The following is an 18,555-nucleotide window of genomic DNA, read 5'->3' as shown; positions in this document are numbered from 1 at the left end:
CCAATCAGATTTTAGGACCGGAGCTATCCGTTTTATAATTATTGTTATTGGACTGAAACCACATTCAAACTTTTGCATATGACTTCATTTGCATAAATACAAATGAACAAATAAACCATATGTTGTGATTTTATGACCATCCAATGATTTTATGAACATCCAATTAATCCTTCATCAAATCAAATCAGGTGTGTACTGAACAGATCCATGGCTGCAATGGCTGAAGTGCACTGATAAGTCAGGAACCAGTCAGGAACCACACATTTGTTCTTCTAACTGTTCCTTTAACTAAGATATCAATAACTAACTTAATAAGAAAACAGAAAAATCTTGTTACTCTTTACAGTATATATGTTTACTTGAATTTATTGAATAAATAGCTTTAAACAACTGTCTTGGCTGCCAAAGACGTTGCACAGTCCTGTACATAAAACAGTGTGTAGCATTGTCCATTAGGGGTTGCAGAGAATAGTCGACTTGTTGACTAATATATTCACTAGTTAGTTAGTGTTGTGGGCAATTGTCAGTAGTCGGTGACGGTCCCTAATTTCAGTAATTTAGTAATAAAAAAACAGTTTAAAGGCATTGACAATAACTGCCTATTTTGACAAGATGGGTCCATTTGACCAACCAATCACTGATTGTCAAAACAGCACTACAGCAAAAACAGACCCACAAGAAACAAAGTGCTATGCATAACTAGCAAGGCAAACACATAACAATGTCTTATTTACTTCAGGGACATCAACAATGCCCTTATATTGCCCAGTGACAAGGCCAATGCATGCCCAGTTGTCACTAAGGACAATAAAAGCAATCAACAAAACCTAGAACAAAAGACTGGAAACTTGCTACACCAGTGACACTGCCCATGCCTGTCATGAGTTTCAGCCAGGGCCTTGTGGAGTTCTTCCAGTTCTCACCTTAATTACCACCAGAAAAACACCAGTTCATTGATCTTACCTGGCTAACCTGCATAATTTGATAAGAGTTCTACTCATTACAGATAAAACAAAGTCATTGCTCTACTGAATGTCCAGTCTCAAGCCAATAAGTCTTTTGTTGTCGGCCTGTTCTTTAAAGCCCTTCACTGGTTACCTGTGTCTTCTAAGATTTATTTAACCCTTGTGTGGTGTTGGTGTGTCTGTTACTCAGTGGTCTGGTGGACCCATCACATTACTGTTTTATAAACAAATACAGCCAAAACAATTTATGTAAAAAATACCAGATGTTTAAAATATCACAAGTGTCCAGCGTAGGGCTCTCCTTTAGCAGCTGGCTTTAGTAGCCAGTCAGCAGCCTGTCCACGTTGTCCACCCTCACACACACACACACATATACAAACACACATGCACACACACACACGCACACACACACACACACACACACACACACGCACACACACACACACAGACACACACACACTAACAGCAGGCCATGTAGGAGGAGAACAGAGTGAAGGACACAGCACCTCCACACTTTTATTCCCCACAGGTTCATCCAACACCACATGTGTAATATAAATGTGTGGGGGGTGAACAGAGTGAAGACACTGAAAATGTGTTATTTTATATGTTCTTCACAGAAAATGAGCAAAGAACAAGAATCTGAGGTTGAAATAATAATAAATCACATCATTTTTTCTTTTGGTAAATTTATTTATTTTAATATGTTTAATATATTATATATGTTTAATATATTTAAATGTATTCATGGCCTTGATTCTCCCTTCTGCAGAGATATGATTATTAGATGTCCCAGTTAGATGACTAAGATCTTTAAACTCTAACCTGATTGCCATCCCTAAACTCAGCTAAAAGTGGGGAGAATAACTGACACATTTTTACAATTTTTCAAAACTGATCCTGTTTTTATTCTGTTTTTATTGCACAGTGGACTGTATTCCTATGTTGTATTCTGTCACATACTGTAAAGCACTTTGTTAAGTTGTGTTGAAAAGAGCTATATAAAGATGATGATGATGATGATGATTATTATTTTTATTTTTATTTTTTTTTTTAGGTAAGTGTGTGATATAGAAAAAGCTATATTAATATTTTGCAGTCTGCACAATAATGAATGGTGCTCTCGTAGTTTGGTTAGTTTGTAAGTTAGTTATTCTGTATATTTTTTCCACAGGTCTCATAATGTCACATATTTATATTCATATATTTATAATGTAAATTCAGTTTTATTTAACATTACATTTTATGTTCATGTCGAGCTGCACTAGTGTGCAGAGATGGATGCTGCATGCTTTTGTGATTAGCTAGAATTTTGTCAACAAATAAAAAACAATGTATGGATGCTCAGACAGCCATGAGAGGTATCAGATGGTTTAGCATCAGATGGTTTGTGTTGAAGGCAGGGTTTCACAGCCCGAGACTAACTGAAATACATCAAAAATGCTGGCAGTACATTATTTGCTATTTATTTAGTACAGTAAGTATCTAGTATTTAGTAAGTAAATATGTAGTACTAGTAATTTTCTAATCCATACTTTATATGTACATAAAAACCAGGCATGTACAGCAGTACTTCATTAGCAAGTAGTAAATATGTAGGACTTACAAGTAATGATTGGTGCATACTTTGCAAGTACAATATATAAGTAGTATAGTGAAGTAATTACTGTACCTACCTGGTATGTTTCGTATGTTACTATGTACAAAGTATTACTTTTAAAATTACTTGTAAGAACTTCATATTTACCTATTAAATCATCACTGTCAGAATAAAACCTTGCATATCCAAAATGTTCACTTTTCAGGAGAAAGATTAAAACTTTTTTACTTACAATGGAAGTTAATCTAAAAAAGATTCTTGTAAGTTATTTTGGAGATCTTCTTTTATGAGCCCATTCATCATAAAATTGTTGCACAATGCCAAGGCTTATGGCAACTGATGACTAGTTGGGCAGTAGAAATTCATAGTCCCTATTGCTGATCAGCCTCTCTTTTTGGCTGTCAGAGTTGTAGGAGAATTTAAAATATGCATTACCGTCATCCAAACTAATCACTGATCATTCATTTTAAAATTCGTTTCTTATTTGACTAATTGAGTTTAAGACCTATTAATAAATAAACCTTACAATAATAATATTACTCAAAGGTTAGAGTCAGACATTCGCCCTGAATTTGATATCCAGACTGTAATAAGAGGGTGAAATGGTAAAAAGGATTCAACCATACACAGCACTGAATGACCCAATAATGGCCCAGTGCACATGTGGGCCACTCCAGCAGGCACATTTCATCCGAGTATCTAGTGCATAACTGACTCATTCAAAATGCATGACTTGGATGTTGGTGAGCGAGGACAGAAGAGTCAGCAAATCCTCAGTTTTCCTCTGACTCTGTGAAAAATAACCCTTGCAACAGCACTTGCTCACCCCTAGATGGCAGTATAGCACCACAAAAGACTCACTATTGCAAGAAGGTCAGTGAAAGAGATTGTGATGTGAGTGGTGTTTGCTTGCCCTTTCCTTATTGCCACAGCACATCATGAAGTTAATGACGCAGTGAAGTGTGTTGAGATTTAAAAGTCACTCAAATATTACGGACACTTTTACGGACTACGGCCGAAACGGCTGCGAACGGCTGCAGCCTAGCAATCTGGCCTGTTTGGCCACTCGACGGACTTGTCTGCGCAAGACGAAACTAAAGTCAACTCTGAGTCATTGCAGAAAAGTCCTGCAGTATGACTTTTTAAAGTTTCATCTCGCTTGCAGGACGTGTTCATCATTCTCTTTGAGCCATACATCGAAAATGACAGCTACCTGTCAATGTATTGAGCGAGTCAATCTTCTGTACAGCGGGCTCAAGGAGTCTTGTCAGACTCACTCAGGAGTGATCTTCAGAAGTGTCGGCCCTACGACCGTCGTCATTTCTCCGCACTTTGGGGGCTGTGGTGGGCTGCAGTACAGGCCCACTTTTAAAGGAATAGTGTGGTGGAAAAAATCAAATTTGCACAATTTTCCCCTTACGTGAAGTTGAGTGGTAGATCAGCCAAGACATGTTTGTTGTTCTGGACACTGTATGACATACAGTTGACTAAAATTGATATAAATATGGGCAAATTCAAACTTTGAAATGGCTGCTAATACTGTTCTTAGCTATGCAACATCCACGTGTCCATTGTTGTAGGAAACAGTGTGTCACCCCGTGTCAGGAACCATATGAGCAGGTCTAGTCGAGATTACTTAACGACTTGTCAAGTTCAGTTTCAGGCAAGTGTGTGATGATTTATGCATATAATTTGCACAGTGGTAGCTGGTGCTTTGTGCCGTTGTTCTGCGGCACACCCATATTAGGAGCTCCAGGTCTAGGCAGTTCTCTATGTGTAAAATTGCAGCTATTGTGCTTTGTGGTAAACAAAAATGTTCCAAACCCAAAACATTTTGCCATATTGACATGTTTCCTCTGAATGTTGCTGGATCTTCTGTATTATGAGGTCATTAAGGAACTACATGCTAGCTCACACTGCTGCGCATGGAACTGATCATCATACACTGGCATACTTCCCAAAATACCCCACACAGACCAGCAAGCTTTGTCAAATGTGGCTGTTAGGTTCCTTTGGCAGTGGCAGCCTTCAGTTTGAGTTGCTGGTGTTAGAATAATAGCAGACTTACATGTGTGCAGAAGCGCTAGCTTGCTTATAGCATATATGTTGCATTATTTGCATTGTTTACTCCTAAACAATCTCGTGAATCCGAGGATACAGTGACATTTGGGTTAAATGTGCACAGGACAAAACATATTGTGTTTTAGGCAGTTTGTTTACCACTGGGGGTTACAGCTAAGACTCAGGCCCTGTTTATTCAAATCTGGATATTTTCGATAATGTAGTCTTTTGGCTTCAACATGAAAATGGCATTTTTGGTCACTGTAAACTGATATTTTTGAAAATGCTCTTCTGGGAGGAATTGAAAATGCTGTTAAATGTGTGGACAGGAAAATGCTGCTTTCTCAATACTGTGACACAGCGCCATTATCTTGCCTGTAGTTGTTTTAATTTATTAAGCATGAAGAACTCTGTCTGAAATATAACTGACGACTGGGTTGTTTCTGTGTGCTTGGCAATTTAGCAGCTGATAATATGTTTGCAATTTGGCTTTACTGTTTCATTAAAACATGTGGAGGCGTCAGAATGAACTGTGCTCAGTTCCCGTAAATGGGGTGTATAACTTTGACTGCAAATATTAAAAATAACTACATGATTGTAAAATTATTTGACTTGAAAAGCTAGAAAAATTCAGCGTTTCAGGACTGTGTGGATGTTTTCTTTCACTTTTTAAGTTTTTATTTTCTAGTAAAATCAGACTTATTGATGTGTGTAAGTCTGAAGGCCTGCAGGTCTTCAGTGTTTGTAACATGCCACCACTTTATCAGAAAAGCTCTGTTTTAGCTTCACAGCGTGCTCAATGATGAGGACAGTGCGCACGCTCAGTGTTTTTCTTGAGGTGAGTGACATCAAAATTTTAGGGCTATTATTGCCCCCTACTGGCCTGGAATGTTTTTCTGCTCTCGTGTGGATGTAGAGATTTTCAAAAATGTTGGTGTGGACAAAGAGTTTTTAAAAATATTTGGACACGTGGACAAGGCCTTAAAGTTCCTGGTACAGGCATGATGCTGACTACAGAATGACGCACAAGTTCAAAGTGACTGACCACATTTGGGGACACATGACCACATAAGTGGGAAAATCATCTAAACTGAATTCTGTCTACTATTTTAAAAACTATTCTGTCCCTAAAACTGTTTTTCAACATGCACCTACAGATCCACTTAGGCCTGCAGAGCTAAGGACAACTGAATACATTTACAGTCTCTAATTGCATGACGCCCTTTAAGTAAGCGATACTGCTTTTTATAGCAAGTTTATTAGATCTAGATGAAGAGCGGGGGATACTGGAGCAGTGATAACAGTGTGTAATTGACTTCAGTCTGAACATGGAGATCTGCTCATACTCTTTGTCTAAGATGCTCAGAAAGTGGATGTAAATACTCACACATGGGCTTGAGCTGGCTGATGAGCTCCTCCTTCGTCCATTTGGCCCACTCTTTCTTATCCGTGTTAATAGAGCAGAGGATAGGCCCACACGGCTTTCCGCAATCCTCTATGGCCGGCACGTTCAGGTAGTGGACCAGCACGATGTCCGGGTTCTGGAAAGAGAGACGGAGAGCATGAAGTGTAGGAAACAGAGAGAGGGAAAGACAGAGAGACAGTGAGAGAGAGAAGGAGGGAATGCTTCAGTGATGAGATGAAAGAGTGAGCGTAACAAGACGGGAAAGAGGAGGAGGCCAGTCAAAGGAGACAAAAGTGAGAGGAAATTGAAAAGGAAGGAAGACAGCGATAGGTCAAGGTTGTTACTTAATAAAGAGTGTGAAAGAAATTCCTTTTCTCATTGGTCCACAGCTAGAAGAGTCGGAGGACTCCCGATGAATAAAACATCTCCCTCTTCTTGGAAGATGCACTGAAAGGCTTTTTTTCTGAGCTTGTCTGACACCGACTGCGCAGCGGCAGAAAGTGAAATTAACCCACGCAATGACATCTCCAGAAAAAAAACTCGTAAATCTGAGGAGTCAGAAATACGCTGGCGGATGGAAAAGCTTTAAACGTTGGGCCTGCGAGTTGTTTTTGTGATTGGTGGCAAGAAGGTGGGAGTTGTTAATTGGCAACCATGCACTGCCACGCAACACACTCTCACACACACACACACACACACACCGCCTCTCCCAGGAACTGATGCCCTCAATTAACTTCAAAGTATTTACAAACTCTGAACCGCCACCATTCATACCGGGGCAGAATTACAGCAATAAATTACCTTAATTGACAGCGTATGAGTAATAGGTATTGCTTGGAGCGCATTGAGCTAGCATGGGGCTGAATCGACTGCGTGGAGGGGATGTGGGTAGCTTTGGGGACCGCAGCGATCTGGCTACAAACACTTTCAAATGAGTAATCAAACTAATTCTCTCACCCAAGGATACTCAAAGGAAACGGACCTATTGACTCTTATTTACTCTGTAGACCTAAGAGGCCCTCCCAGATCAACTCTGCAGTGACTACGCTATATAAGATCTATGAAACAACTTTAGTTTAGGGGGGAAGACCATGCCTGGAGCTCCTCCATCCCCCTGTCTAACCTTCCATATATTCCATCTCTAGCTTCTGTTTCTTGTGACAGCTTTGGCATCCCACCACCTACCCATCTCCTCCTTATTCTTCAGTCTTATCTCTTGGTTCTTTAAAAGGGGGTCATGACTTCTAGCGAAAAGCAGATCTAACCAGAGCTCCAGCTCCAGCTCTGACCCTTCCTACAATCTAGAGAGAAGTCTTCAACTCCAGCACTGGAAACCAGTCTCCAGTCCAGTTACTTGAAGTATTGATGTAACTGGCTACCTACTGTCACGCCTACCAGTGAAATTACAAAAGACTACAGCCTTACAAAAGTCTGATTGTAGCATGACAAGATTCTGTTCCAATCTCACTGTAGTCTAAACTATTTAAAATAAGGTAAAAGTAAGGAGAAAAACTAAAGCAGAAAATCTTTTAGGCCCAATCCCCATTTCTTATCTTTACCCCTACCCCTGGTTCTCGAGTGTCACTGTGCCCCTTGGAACTGAGTTACAAGGGATAAAGGTTGAAATCTTCCCCTATGAAATGGGACCCTCAAATAAAAAAGAACATTACTTCATTAACAGTTACTAGCGCTGCTCTGTAGGAGACCCTGCCAGTCTGCAGTGATAGCAGAGGAGGGTGAAGTTCAGTTCCTCACTGCTGGGCTTTAGTTACATTTAGGGCATCATGTGCTTCTAAAGAGGGGATGCAACAATTATTTATTATCACCCTCCCCTAATTTTTCTGTCATATGAAGCTGAAGTCAGATAGTCACCAGCTACTTGTTCAAATTTTCTCATTCCGTTTAAGGTGGAACATGACATTTAGCTAACTAGCCACCAAGACATCAGCAAACTACTAGCAATTTTTTATGCTTGTTATGAGGAAAAGGACCATAATACATTAAAGTGACATTAAACTAAGATAATACAATGATTATTGTAATTCTTTAACGAAGAAAATACTCACAGCCATCTTGCTGGTTTTTCTTTTTTTCTCATAACACTCTGTTTGGAGTGAGTCTCTGAAAAAGCTCAGCGTAGCCCTAACACTTCGCCCTACCCCTCTATCTCAACAAAAATCACAGCACCCTACCCTAGACGCGAACGCACAAAACTGAGGGGTAAGGGCTGAGTGGTAGGGCGAGGAGTGAAATGGGATTGAGCCTTAAAGTTGGGAGAGGGACTGTGAGAAACCTGTGAGATATTTGAAACTGACCTGAGCAAATATTTGAGAAATGACGTCTGAACCCAACCAAAACCTGAAACATACTGTCGGGTTCGGCTTGAAATGTTTTAAAATCCCTCCTCATTCTGCAGCTTCATACTGAACAGTCTGAACTCACAAAATGCACTCCAGCCTGTACTACAGAGAGGTGTCATTTCCATGTCATTTGGTGGAAATAGCTGGAGCAGAGTGCACTGCAGAATTGCTCCTAGTTTTGAGATGAGATTTTGTGAGTAGGTCTGTTGGTCTGTTCTGACACACACGCACAAACAGAAAAAGGTCGGAAACAAATGATTATTCCTATGATCGATTAACCTATCAATTATTACTTGATTAATCAACTAATCTAACCATTATGCTTCCTTCAGCTGTTCTCTTTTTACAACAGAAGACCCATCTCAGCCTACACTTCCTGTAGTTTACTGCAATCAGAATGATCACATGTATCATATGAACATTACAGAGTACAATCTTAAACATAAGGTTTCCTAAATGGTCCTTGCCTGTATGTACTATGAATAATTTTTAATAGAGGCTTTCTTACTGCACAAAACTTTAATCTTTACATTAATGCAGATTCTTTAAATAATAAAAAAAATAAAAGGTTCTTCACCCTTGCACACCTCATTTACAAAAATGGTTCTTTAAAGAACTACCCATTAAATGGTTCTGTAGCATCAATCCAAAAAACCCAACATAGTTAATGGTGTGTCGTTGACACCATTCTAATGCTGATAGTTGGCTTCAAGCTGTTCCACAATGAGAAATGACACACCAAATGAGCCAGTATGAACAGAGAACATCAAACAGTCTGAACCAGTGTGAAAGAAGAACATTCTAGAACACTATGGATGCCAGACAACATTCAAGAGCATGTATGAACAAGGGAGAACCTACTACAGTGTAAATGGACAAGAACATTTGAGAACAGTGCAAATGGGGAGAACATTTGAGAACAGTGTGGATGGGGAGGAACATGAATAGGGAGAAAACAATTCTATACCAGTTTGAATGGGCAGAACATTGTAGAACAGTGCTAACAGGGGAGAATATTCTAGAGCACTGTGAATGGAGAGAACGTTTTAGAACACTGTGAATAGAATAGAACACTCTAGAACAGTGTGAATGTGAGAGAAAATTCTAGAACAGTGTAAATGAGAACTAGAACCATGAGAATAGGGGAGAACCTTGTAGAACAGTGTAAATGGGAACATTGTAGAACAGTGCTAATGGGGATGATAATCTAGAGCACTGTAAATGGAGGGAACATTTTAGCACTTTGTGAATAGAACATTCTACAACAGTGTAAATGGGGATTTTGAGAACCAGTGTGAACAAGAGAGAACATTCTAGAACAGTGTGAACATGGGAGAACATTTTAGAACAGTGTAAATGGGGAGAATGTTCTAGAACCATGAGAACAGAGGAGAACATTCTAAAACAGTGTGAATGGAACCGGACATTATATAACAGTGTAAACTTTGGAGAACATTTTAGGACAGTGTGAATGGAGAGAATATTCTAGAACTGTGTGAACGGGGAGAATGTTCTAGGTCAGTGTGAACCTTCTGGAGGCTCTCGACAATCACACACAGGTTATGGCCCGACAGCCGTACGTCTGGCTTGGTGGTGTTTGGAAAAGCGCTGGGTCGTTCTGCTCTGGCCTTAACGCTCACAGTCCACAGTCTGTAGGTCCTGATAGAGAGATGGGCTGGAGCAGCGGTTCGAGTCATATCTGAAGCTTTGTCAATAGTAAGTGGTCGATAAATTCTCCCTGGTGCTGGTGTGTGCAGCCTCCCCGCCTACTCCATCAATCTACTCCTGCTATCTCTCTCTCTCCCTGTCTCTCTCTCTCTTTCCCTCACACACAAATGAACAAACAAAAACGTCTTTGAAGCTTGACCGCACAACAGATACAGGAAGTACAGCATTTACAATCTTAAAATGATTGTTTTTAATTGGTTGATAAAGGTGTGGTTCAGGATGCAACTACATTTACAATAAATTTAGTTTTTGCTTCAGAAAGTTTGTAGGTTGAATAACCAATGGCAGCTGTGGCATCTTTAAAATAACCCCTTAACCCTTGTGTGGTGTTGCCTGTGGGACCCATTTCCAATGTTTACCAAAAGAAAAAATGATGTGTTTTATTATTATTTCAACCTCAGATTCCTTGGCCTTTGCTCACTTTCTGTGAAGAACATTTATATTACACATGTGGTGTTGGGTTGAACCTGTGGGGAATAAAAGTGTGGAGGTGCTGTGTCCTTCACTCTGTTCTCCTCCTAAATTACCTGCTGTTAGTGTGTATGTGTGTGTGTGTGTGTGTGTGTGTGTGTGTGTGAAGGTGGACAACATGGACAGGTTGCTGACTGGCTACAGCCGCTACAGGAGAACCCTATGCTGGCCACTTGTGATATTTTAAATATCTGGTGTTTTTACAAAATTTGTTATGGCTATATTGATTTAAAAAAAACAATAATGCGGTGGGTCCACCAGACCACTGAGTAACAAACACACCAACACCACACACGGGTTAAAATGTAAAGAACTGTCAGCAGTGCCTCATACAACTATGCAAAACAAATATTAGTTTTAGAGGGGCTCTCTAGTCAAAATGAACATTTAACCATCAATACATCTGTAAACTCACCTACTTGCCTCCAAAAGTGATCACACAGTAGCCTCTAGAGTGAGATTTTCCAGTTTAAAGACTAGGAAACCCCCTTCTGATGACATATTATGAAGATATCTTGAAGTATCTTTTTCTGCTAGTTGGCCTAAGCAGACGGAAGCCAGGTGACTAATGTTTATTCTAGGAAGCCAAATATAATTTCTGTATTTATTAGCCTACTGATCAGTGGCTAGCAGTCAGAATTTCTTTATCACATGCCCAATGGCTGTATGACATATTTGTATAATGCATGCTGGGTATTGTAGTGAGAGGACATTGATGAATGAAAACACAAAAAGGAAAAATTATGAATTTTGTCAAACTGATGTGGCTGAGGGGTACAGTGCTGCGATTCAGATTAATACATAATGCAATATATTTACATATTAAATACTAGTTCTACTTTTAGTGATCACTGGAGTTTTTTTTTGCCATATCCAATTGATACATGATACTTCCAGCGTTAGTGGACGAAGGCTAGCACAGGCTTTCTCTGAGACCTGTGAAGCATCTCTTCAAACTGCTGCTAGTGCAACATCATTGGACAGCCGAACACGACTCAGAGGAAAGCGCCAACCACCAGTTCTGTTATGTCAGCTAACAGACACCTGCTCTGGCTAGCATAACGCCGAGTGATGGGGAAAGATGGGGGGCCATCCTACCCACCCAGAGAGAGCACGGCCAGCTGTGCTCTCCTGGACTCCTGGGCATGGGCGGCTGTAGCATCACTGGGGATCTAACTTGCAGTCTCTTGATGACAGGGCCAACGCTTAGACGGCTGCGCCACTCAGGGGACCTTAATGGATGTTTTAAAACAGACAGATCCAACCACATAATCTGGTCGAAAAGTGTTGTACCTGCTTTTAATCTAATTGAAGCACATTATTACTTACCGTGCCTGATTCATTCCACTGACCACTGGTTGCTGAAAAACAGCAACACTTGTATAAAGGCAAAAGAACACTAAATGTTGTGTGTTGACAGCCATGATGATAACTTGCTTTCAGCTCGTGCCATAGAACCAAATCACTGCCTTGTTTTTATTTGTGATTTCAAACAACCTTGAGTGTTCTACTATTTACATCGCATGTGTCAAACACAAGGCCCGCGGGCCACGTCAGGCCTGTGGCACAATCCTACTATTTTTTATTTTCTATTATTATTAGCCTGTTTCAACCTGAGCTGCACTACAATCCCCAGCATGCACTGCAACATAGTGTGCGTTCCGACAGCCTTCCCCCAACCACATTCAGCGCACAAAAAGAAAAGATGCCTGGTGTCTAGGTCAAGCAAATAGGCAGTAAAAAACCTACTTAAACCAGTTTAAACAATTAAAACAATAAAAATTTTTTCAGTATATTTTTGAATAAGCATTAAATGCCCATTTTGCTGTTACAGTTTTGCTGTATTTGAACAAAAATGGCCCGTTCGGGTCATGGATGTTAAGTAAAAATGAAATAAAAACACAGCTGGCCCACGCATTTGTTGAGATTTTTTAATATGGCCCATTTAGAGGTTGAGTTTGACACCCCTGGCTTAAATAAACCTCAAGATTAATAACTGCAGCCTAGAGTTTAAGGGGTTAAATGATTGTGGAGACTGTGGTGAGTCTGTGACAGTCCATAACCACAAGCTGGCAGGTTTAAGTCCTCGTGATCCCACCAAAGCGGCCTTCCACTCTGCACTCTTAAATAAGGAATGTTCCCCAGTTGTAGATGACAGATGATGTGACAAGGAGGTTCTACTTTTGGGTTAGGCTTTAGAGCCAGGTAAAAACATTCCTTACAGTTTTTCACAGGTCCTCTATGAATGTGGGTAACAGAAGGAAAAGTTCTCTTTCAGGCACATACAGAAAATCTCAAAATGGATGTGGAGCTGTTTCTTTAAAATAAATAGTTTGGGAAAAGAAGAATAAATATCAGATGTGCAGTTTTGCATTGGAGCTACGAGGCTAATGTAGCTAACAAGCCATTGTTTTCTGCAGTGGTGGTCATTCTACCAGCAGCAGACTCAAATATTTAGTGTTAATAAAATAAAATAATTTCCCTCATAACACTGTTATCAAATCAACTTGGACACTGTTGGCTCCCTGTGTGTGAAATGTTATTGCCTTATTGTTGAGCTGCTAGTGAGCAATGGGGGGTGGGGAGAGAAGCCCCTGCTATGAAAACAATTCATGCCACTCCACAGAGGGCCATGCTGAGATAAAATGTGCAGCCTAACTGCAGCTTTCTTCAAATAAATCATGCACAAACACTAAAAGTCAATAGTCACCCAAATCGTTTCTGTAAATACTATGGCAAAAAGTATGTGGACATCTGACCAGCACACCTATGTGAGCTTGCTGGACATCCCATTCTAAAACCATGGGCATTAATACAGTTTTCTCCCTCTATGTAGCTATTACAGCCGTATTGCACTGCATTGCACATGGTGATCACAGACTTCAGCTTCTCGGTTGAAAAATTTCACAAACTGACTTGTAGCAAAGGTGACATCCTATGACAGTGGCACTTTTAAAGACAGCAAGCTCTGCAGTATAACCTATCTTACTGCCAGTGTTTGTCTATGGAGATTACATCGCTGTGTATGATGTGTTGATTTCACACACCTGTTAGTAATGGTGTGGCTGAAAAACCTGAATTTCATAATTAATAGGGGTGTCCACATATTTTGGCCATATAATGCACATTCTCAAAACTTGCAGGTCTTCATTAAGGTCTTGCAGACCTGTCCATGTTGTTTAGACTTAGTGTGAAGCTATGTAAATTAGATTAAGGCATTCCTTTTATAGTGCACACTGCTGTTAGCACATATACAAAGTATTTATAATTATGCAAAAATACTTGCACACACACACACACACACACACACACAAACACACACACACACACACACACAAACACACACACACACACACACACAACTACAACTCCTACAAAGAAATAAAGCATCTCTCTGCTGCCTCCATCACTTCATTAGCAACTCCTCCAGCCTCTCTTACTGCACCGTATGACTAACCCCCGCATTCACTGAGTGGGCTAATCACGCTAATAGCTCCATTACTCCTGCAAGTTCTCCTGAGATATTACCATCAACCAGTTTACCACAACAACAGGCATAAACTGAATGCTCTCAACTATTTCAGAACCCCACTCCCCACAAGCCTTTTGTCTTTGTCTCACCTTAGCCGTACAGTTCCCCCAAACCGCCCATCTACCGGCCTGCATGAGGCAGAAAACTTCTGTGAATCTTCTCAAAACACAGAATCAACTTTTCCTCTCACCGTCTGTCTGGCGGTTATATTAGCATTTTAATTTTGCAGCGTTAGGTGCCAGATTGGAGGGGGGAGGAAAGAAATAAAGCCAGGACAGTCAGGGATGAATATTTCAAGGTGTTTGCACAATAGCTACGATGCATTTGAAAGAGGCCGACAGATTTCATCTCCATCTCAAACAAGAGCGAAATTGGATTGCGTTTTTCGCCCCCACGTAGGCTAAACACTATTATTTTTGCGTACAAAGTTCTATCTATTTACTGATTTCAGAGTTTGATGGGGAAAACAATCAGAGTGTAAAGTGTAATCTGCACATAACAATTTACATCCACTGTGCCAAATGATTTTGTGTGAATTACAACACTGCGGCCTGACTGGCAGGTCAGTGATGTGCACTGCTGGTACTGGAACGAAGCTTGCTTACAATATGTGATTATCATTGGCTCAGTTAGAGTGGACATATTGTTTTGGACTGCAGGAGTGGATAATATGATGTTATTACTGTGATAAATTATATCACAGTCACACTTACCTGAGTATATCATGGGTATGGTCAGTATTTATAGAACATGAAAGATAAAAGAGCCTGTAAACAACAACAAGAACCAGTGTGTAACTGCATAAATTTCATCTTAACTATTATAGTATTAATAGGATGCTGTTATCTTATTCTAAGAATGTATTTTTTTTACTAATTCTTTGCTCTCCTGTTCCTTTTTAAAGCACATGAGCACAAAGATGATTCTTGAATGTTAGAGCAGGCATCACAGTGAACACTCTAACTACTGGTTAAGATGTTGCACCAGCACTAAGAGACTTTTGGGAAATTGTGTCTTAATCATTGCTAAATCCATCTGCTACCTAAGTCTCTCCAAAACACACTATGCTATCAAGTTGGGAGGGTGAAGACTAATGCAAGAGAGATATAATGTAGGTTAACTGCACATGCTGAAGGAACGTATAGCTCTATAATGTGTTTAGTGCTGTATTACGTCATTATATTCAGTATTGTGTCCCTGTACTGTGATTGTATTTAGAACATTCTGTTCTGCCTATTTTTGTTTATCCCTACATCGTCACGTCTGTCACACCTGTCACTTATCATGTATTGGCTGGGCCTAATTTTGGCATCGGTCCAGCTATAAAACAGCATCAGTCCATTGTTTTACAGGCTGGCTATGTGTCTGGTACCTGCACGCAAGAAATAAACTTCAATTCTCCAGACATACAGCTAGTTCCCAGGTTTGGGACAAGGTTTGGACTCTTTGATGCCTAAAATCTAGTTTACCAGTTTGCTTGATTGCTTTCCATTGTTTGGTTAAAACAGTGTCATCACAATTTACGCTGCATCGAAAAGTACCCAACCTAATCATCTGACCGTAAATGGTGTTCTTGTGGTGCCTTCAGGTGGGAAACCTGTTTATCTGATAAAACCGGGACCACTTAAACGCAGCATTAGAGGGTTGTGCCTTTTTTTAAATGTAACACTATTGTTTTGTTGGTCAATTTTGTCCATTCCAGCTTTTTCACAAACCTCAGAGGAGCTAAATTTAGTGATACATATTGTACAGTGCCACAAAGTGCCAAAGTGTCTTCAAGCGTCGTAATGCTACATTTGTGCAACATCACTCAGGATACATACATTTGTATGCAAAGCTTGCTTGCTCCTCTGCCAAGGTGGTGATAGAAGAGTTCATGTGTAAATGAACCCAGCTGGGGTGAAGACACAGACATAAACGGTGCAGGGTGAATATTGACATTACCTTTATTAGATTCTGCATTGGATTGTTATTGAACCCTGAGACAGAGGCAGAGTTATTGACCTTGCGTTCACTCGCTTAAAGAGAGAAGGGGAACACATATATGTTAAAGGTTTAGACTTGTCTGAATGCATGTTTTAGAATCTTGAAAACAATCTGATCTTAAAATGTACACTTAAATCTTTAAAACTGCTTCCAAGACAAATGGAAACAGTGAAGCTGATGCCTAAACAAACAAAAAATAATTTAAATTCTCCGCAGCTCAGCATATCACTGTCAGAACAAAACCTTGTATCTCCAAAATGTAACTTTACAGGAGAAGGAAAAAACATACTTTAGTCTTAATGTAAGTGAATGGAACCAGAATTTCTTCCAAGTAATTTTGGGCCGTTTCTTTTGGTTCACTCATCATGAAATTTGAACACAATATAAAGGGCAACAGGTTTTTTCAAATTATGTCAAAAACTAAAAAATGACAAAAATGGAGATACAAGGTTTTGTTCCAACAGCAGCGATATGCGGAACTTCTTCAAGCCTGTTGGAAAAACATCTCAGTTGGCTCCTCATGAAGCTACCCACTGAAGAGTCTAAAACAGATCATTTATTAACATTTTCTGGCCACTGTATGTGGCGTTTATTAGTTTTGAAGGCCTCACTATTGTTCTAAAATGTGGAAAACAGTAAAACTAAGCAAAACCCTTGTTTGAGTTGGGGCTAAACTTGACTCTTGCTATTTATCAGGAAAAAAGAGAAGAAAATCCTGTTCTCCATCACATACAGAACTATGTACACGGATCCTCATGTTTGTGTGTCAGTGATGGCACACCGCCTCAGTGCGTTGGATCCTACACAACACCCAGGTGAATAAACACCCCGGCTTGATGATTTCATTTCACACTGACAAGTGTTTCTCACCGAGAAAGTGAGAGTCTAATTGCGGTCGTTCTACAGAAATAGATGTTGTTCTCACATAAAAACAGGAAACCAAGTGTCTAATGGAGTTTATCAGCACCAGAGAAGGAACATACTCATTTTGTCTTGAGCACTATAGCACTGTTGAGCTTTAAAGACTCTATTGCATACGCTCAATAAAGCGATACACTGAACTTACTTGATTCAAATGTGCACATCATCTCCACATAAACAAAATATATTACATCAACACAGGGATCGTCAGTGGAGAGCAAACCAAAAGACAAAACTGTATTGACATTAACAGATTTAACATGGAGCTCTTGTACACATTTACATCAATGAAATTCAGTGTATGATGTGCCTTTTCATGTTATTCATCATGTTGTTCAGTATCAGATGGTCAGCAGGTAGTCTGACCATTTGATACCTCTATTGCATGAATTATTACTTAAACATGATAAAAATGTTTTTATGCGTTTTTGTTATTTAAAATTGCTTATATAAATATGTGTATATATATAATATATATATATATATATATATATATATAAAGTGGGACATTTGGTAAATTGTAGCACAGCACCATAAAATTTAAAAATCCATAAACCATAAAATCTAAATTTTTATTGAAAACAAGACCAAACAAACCCAAATCATACTTAGTGAAATGTACAACCCAATATATATTTACAAATATTGAAAATTAATACAATTTCAATTGGAATCCTGATAAATGTATGGTAATAACAACATCATAATAAGAAATCCTGTTCGTGTGATGTCATAAAGTATATGTCCTTTCAAAGTAAAAGACGCTTTTTCCACAATTAAGTAGGTAAACACAGATTTTATATTTTGGAGGACTTTACTGCTTTTTAGTAAAATTAAGATAAAGTAATTGTTGCCATATGGTAACACCGTGCAATAACATCTACAAATTCAGACTAGCTGACTATATCTGACTGTAATGCTCATTGTCTTACAGCATCACCATGTTTTTTCCTCATCGTTGCCTATTTTCCTCTGTATTTTTAACATAAACTGTTATTTGGTTATAAGTAATTCCATTGTACGGGCTAAGATTTATAGTTGGCCCAACCCAGCAAAGCTGTATGTGTGCTTCCTGTAGGGGTCCTGTTCTACAGGGCCTACTAAGTGTGTTTTGTTTTAATATTCCATCTCATGCACATAGGGTCCCACTGAAAGTAAAACCTCAGTCTCAGTCCATGCCTCCATATTAATATCCATTAAATGAAATATATAAATAAAAAAATAAACAATCTCTGCTTTTTCCCATGATAGGAAGCTGCTGTTGCTCACGGCAGGCTGTTCTCACCGCTGTAGCCTGGCAACAGGTCTGTGTAATCACCCACGCATGCACATGAGTATTAACACACACACACACACACACGCGCGTATACACATTCCCATACATAGCCAGCAACAAAACAAGGTTTTAAACTGCACTCCATCTCCTCTCCTCTGGAGTGCCAAAGGTAATAAATTAACTGCAGAGGAAAAGCCTCACTTTGCCTCACCTGCTCTCTCTAGGTTTGTGTGTTTTTGGATGACTGGTT

At 39.5% G+C, this 18,555-nt stretch overlaps 1 protein-coding gene across 1 annotated transcript in view; it reads right to left on the bottom strand.

The window, feature by feature from the left end:
• The window catches only part of camta1b (calmodulin binding transcription activator 1b), a 433,402-nt gene that overhangs the window by 38,428 nt on the left and 376,419 nt on the right, over positions 1-18,555 (bottom strand). Inside the window, 1 exon segment of the mRNA XM_036559246.1 lies at positions 6,014-6,167. Coding sequence (XP_036415139.1) covers positions 6,014-6,167 — 154 coding nt within the window.

Source organism: Colossoma macropomum, unplaced genomic scaffold (genome assembly GCF_904425465.1).
Source record: "Colossoma macropomum unplaced genomic scaffold, Colossoma_macropomum, whole genome shotgun sequence".
Lineage (NCBI taxonomy): Eukaryota > Metazoa > Chordata > Actinopteri > Characiformes > Serrasalmidae > Colossoma > Colossoma macropomum.
Note: the sequence above shows the minus strand (reverse complement) of the source record. Positions and strands in the feature narration are given on the sequence as shown.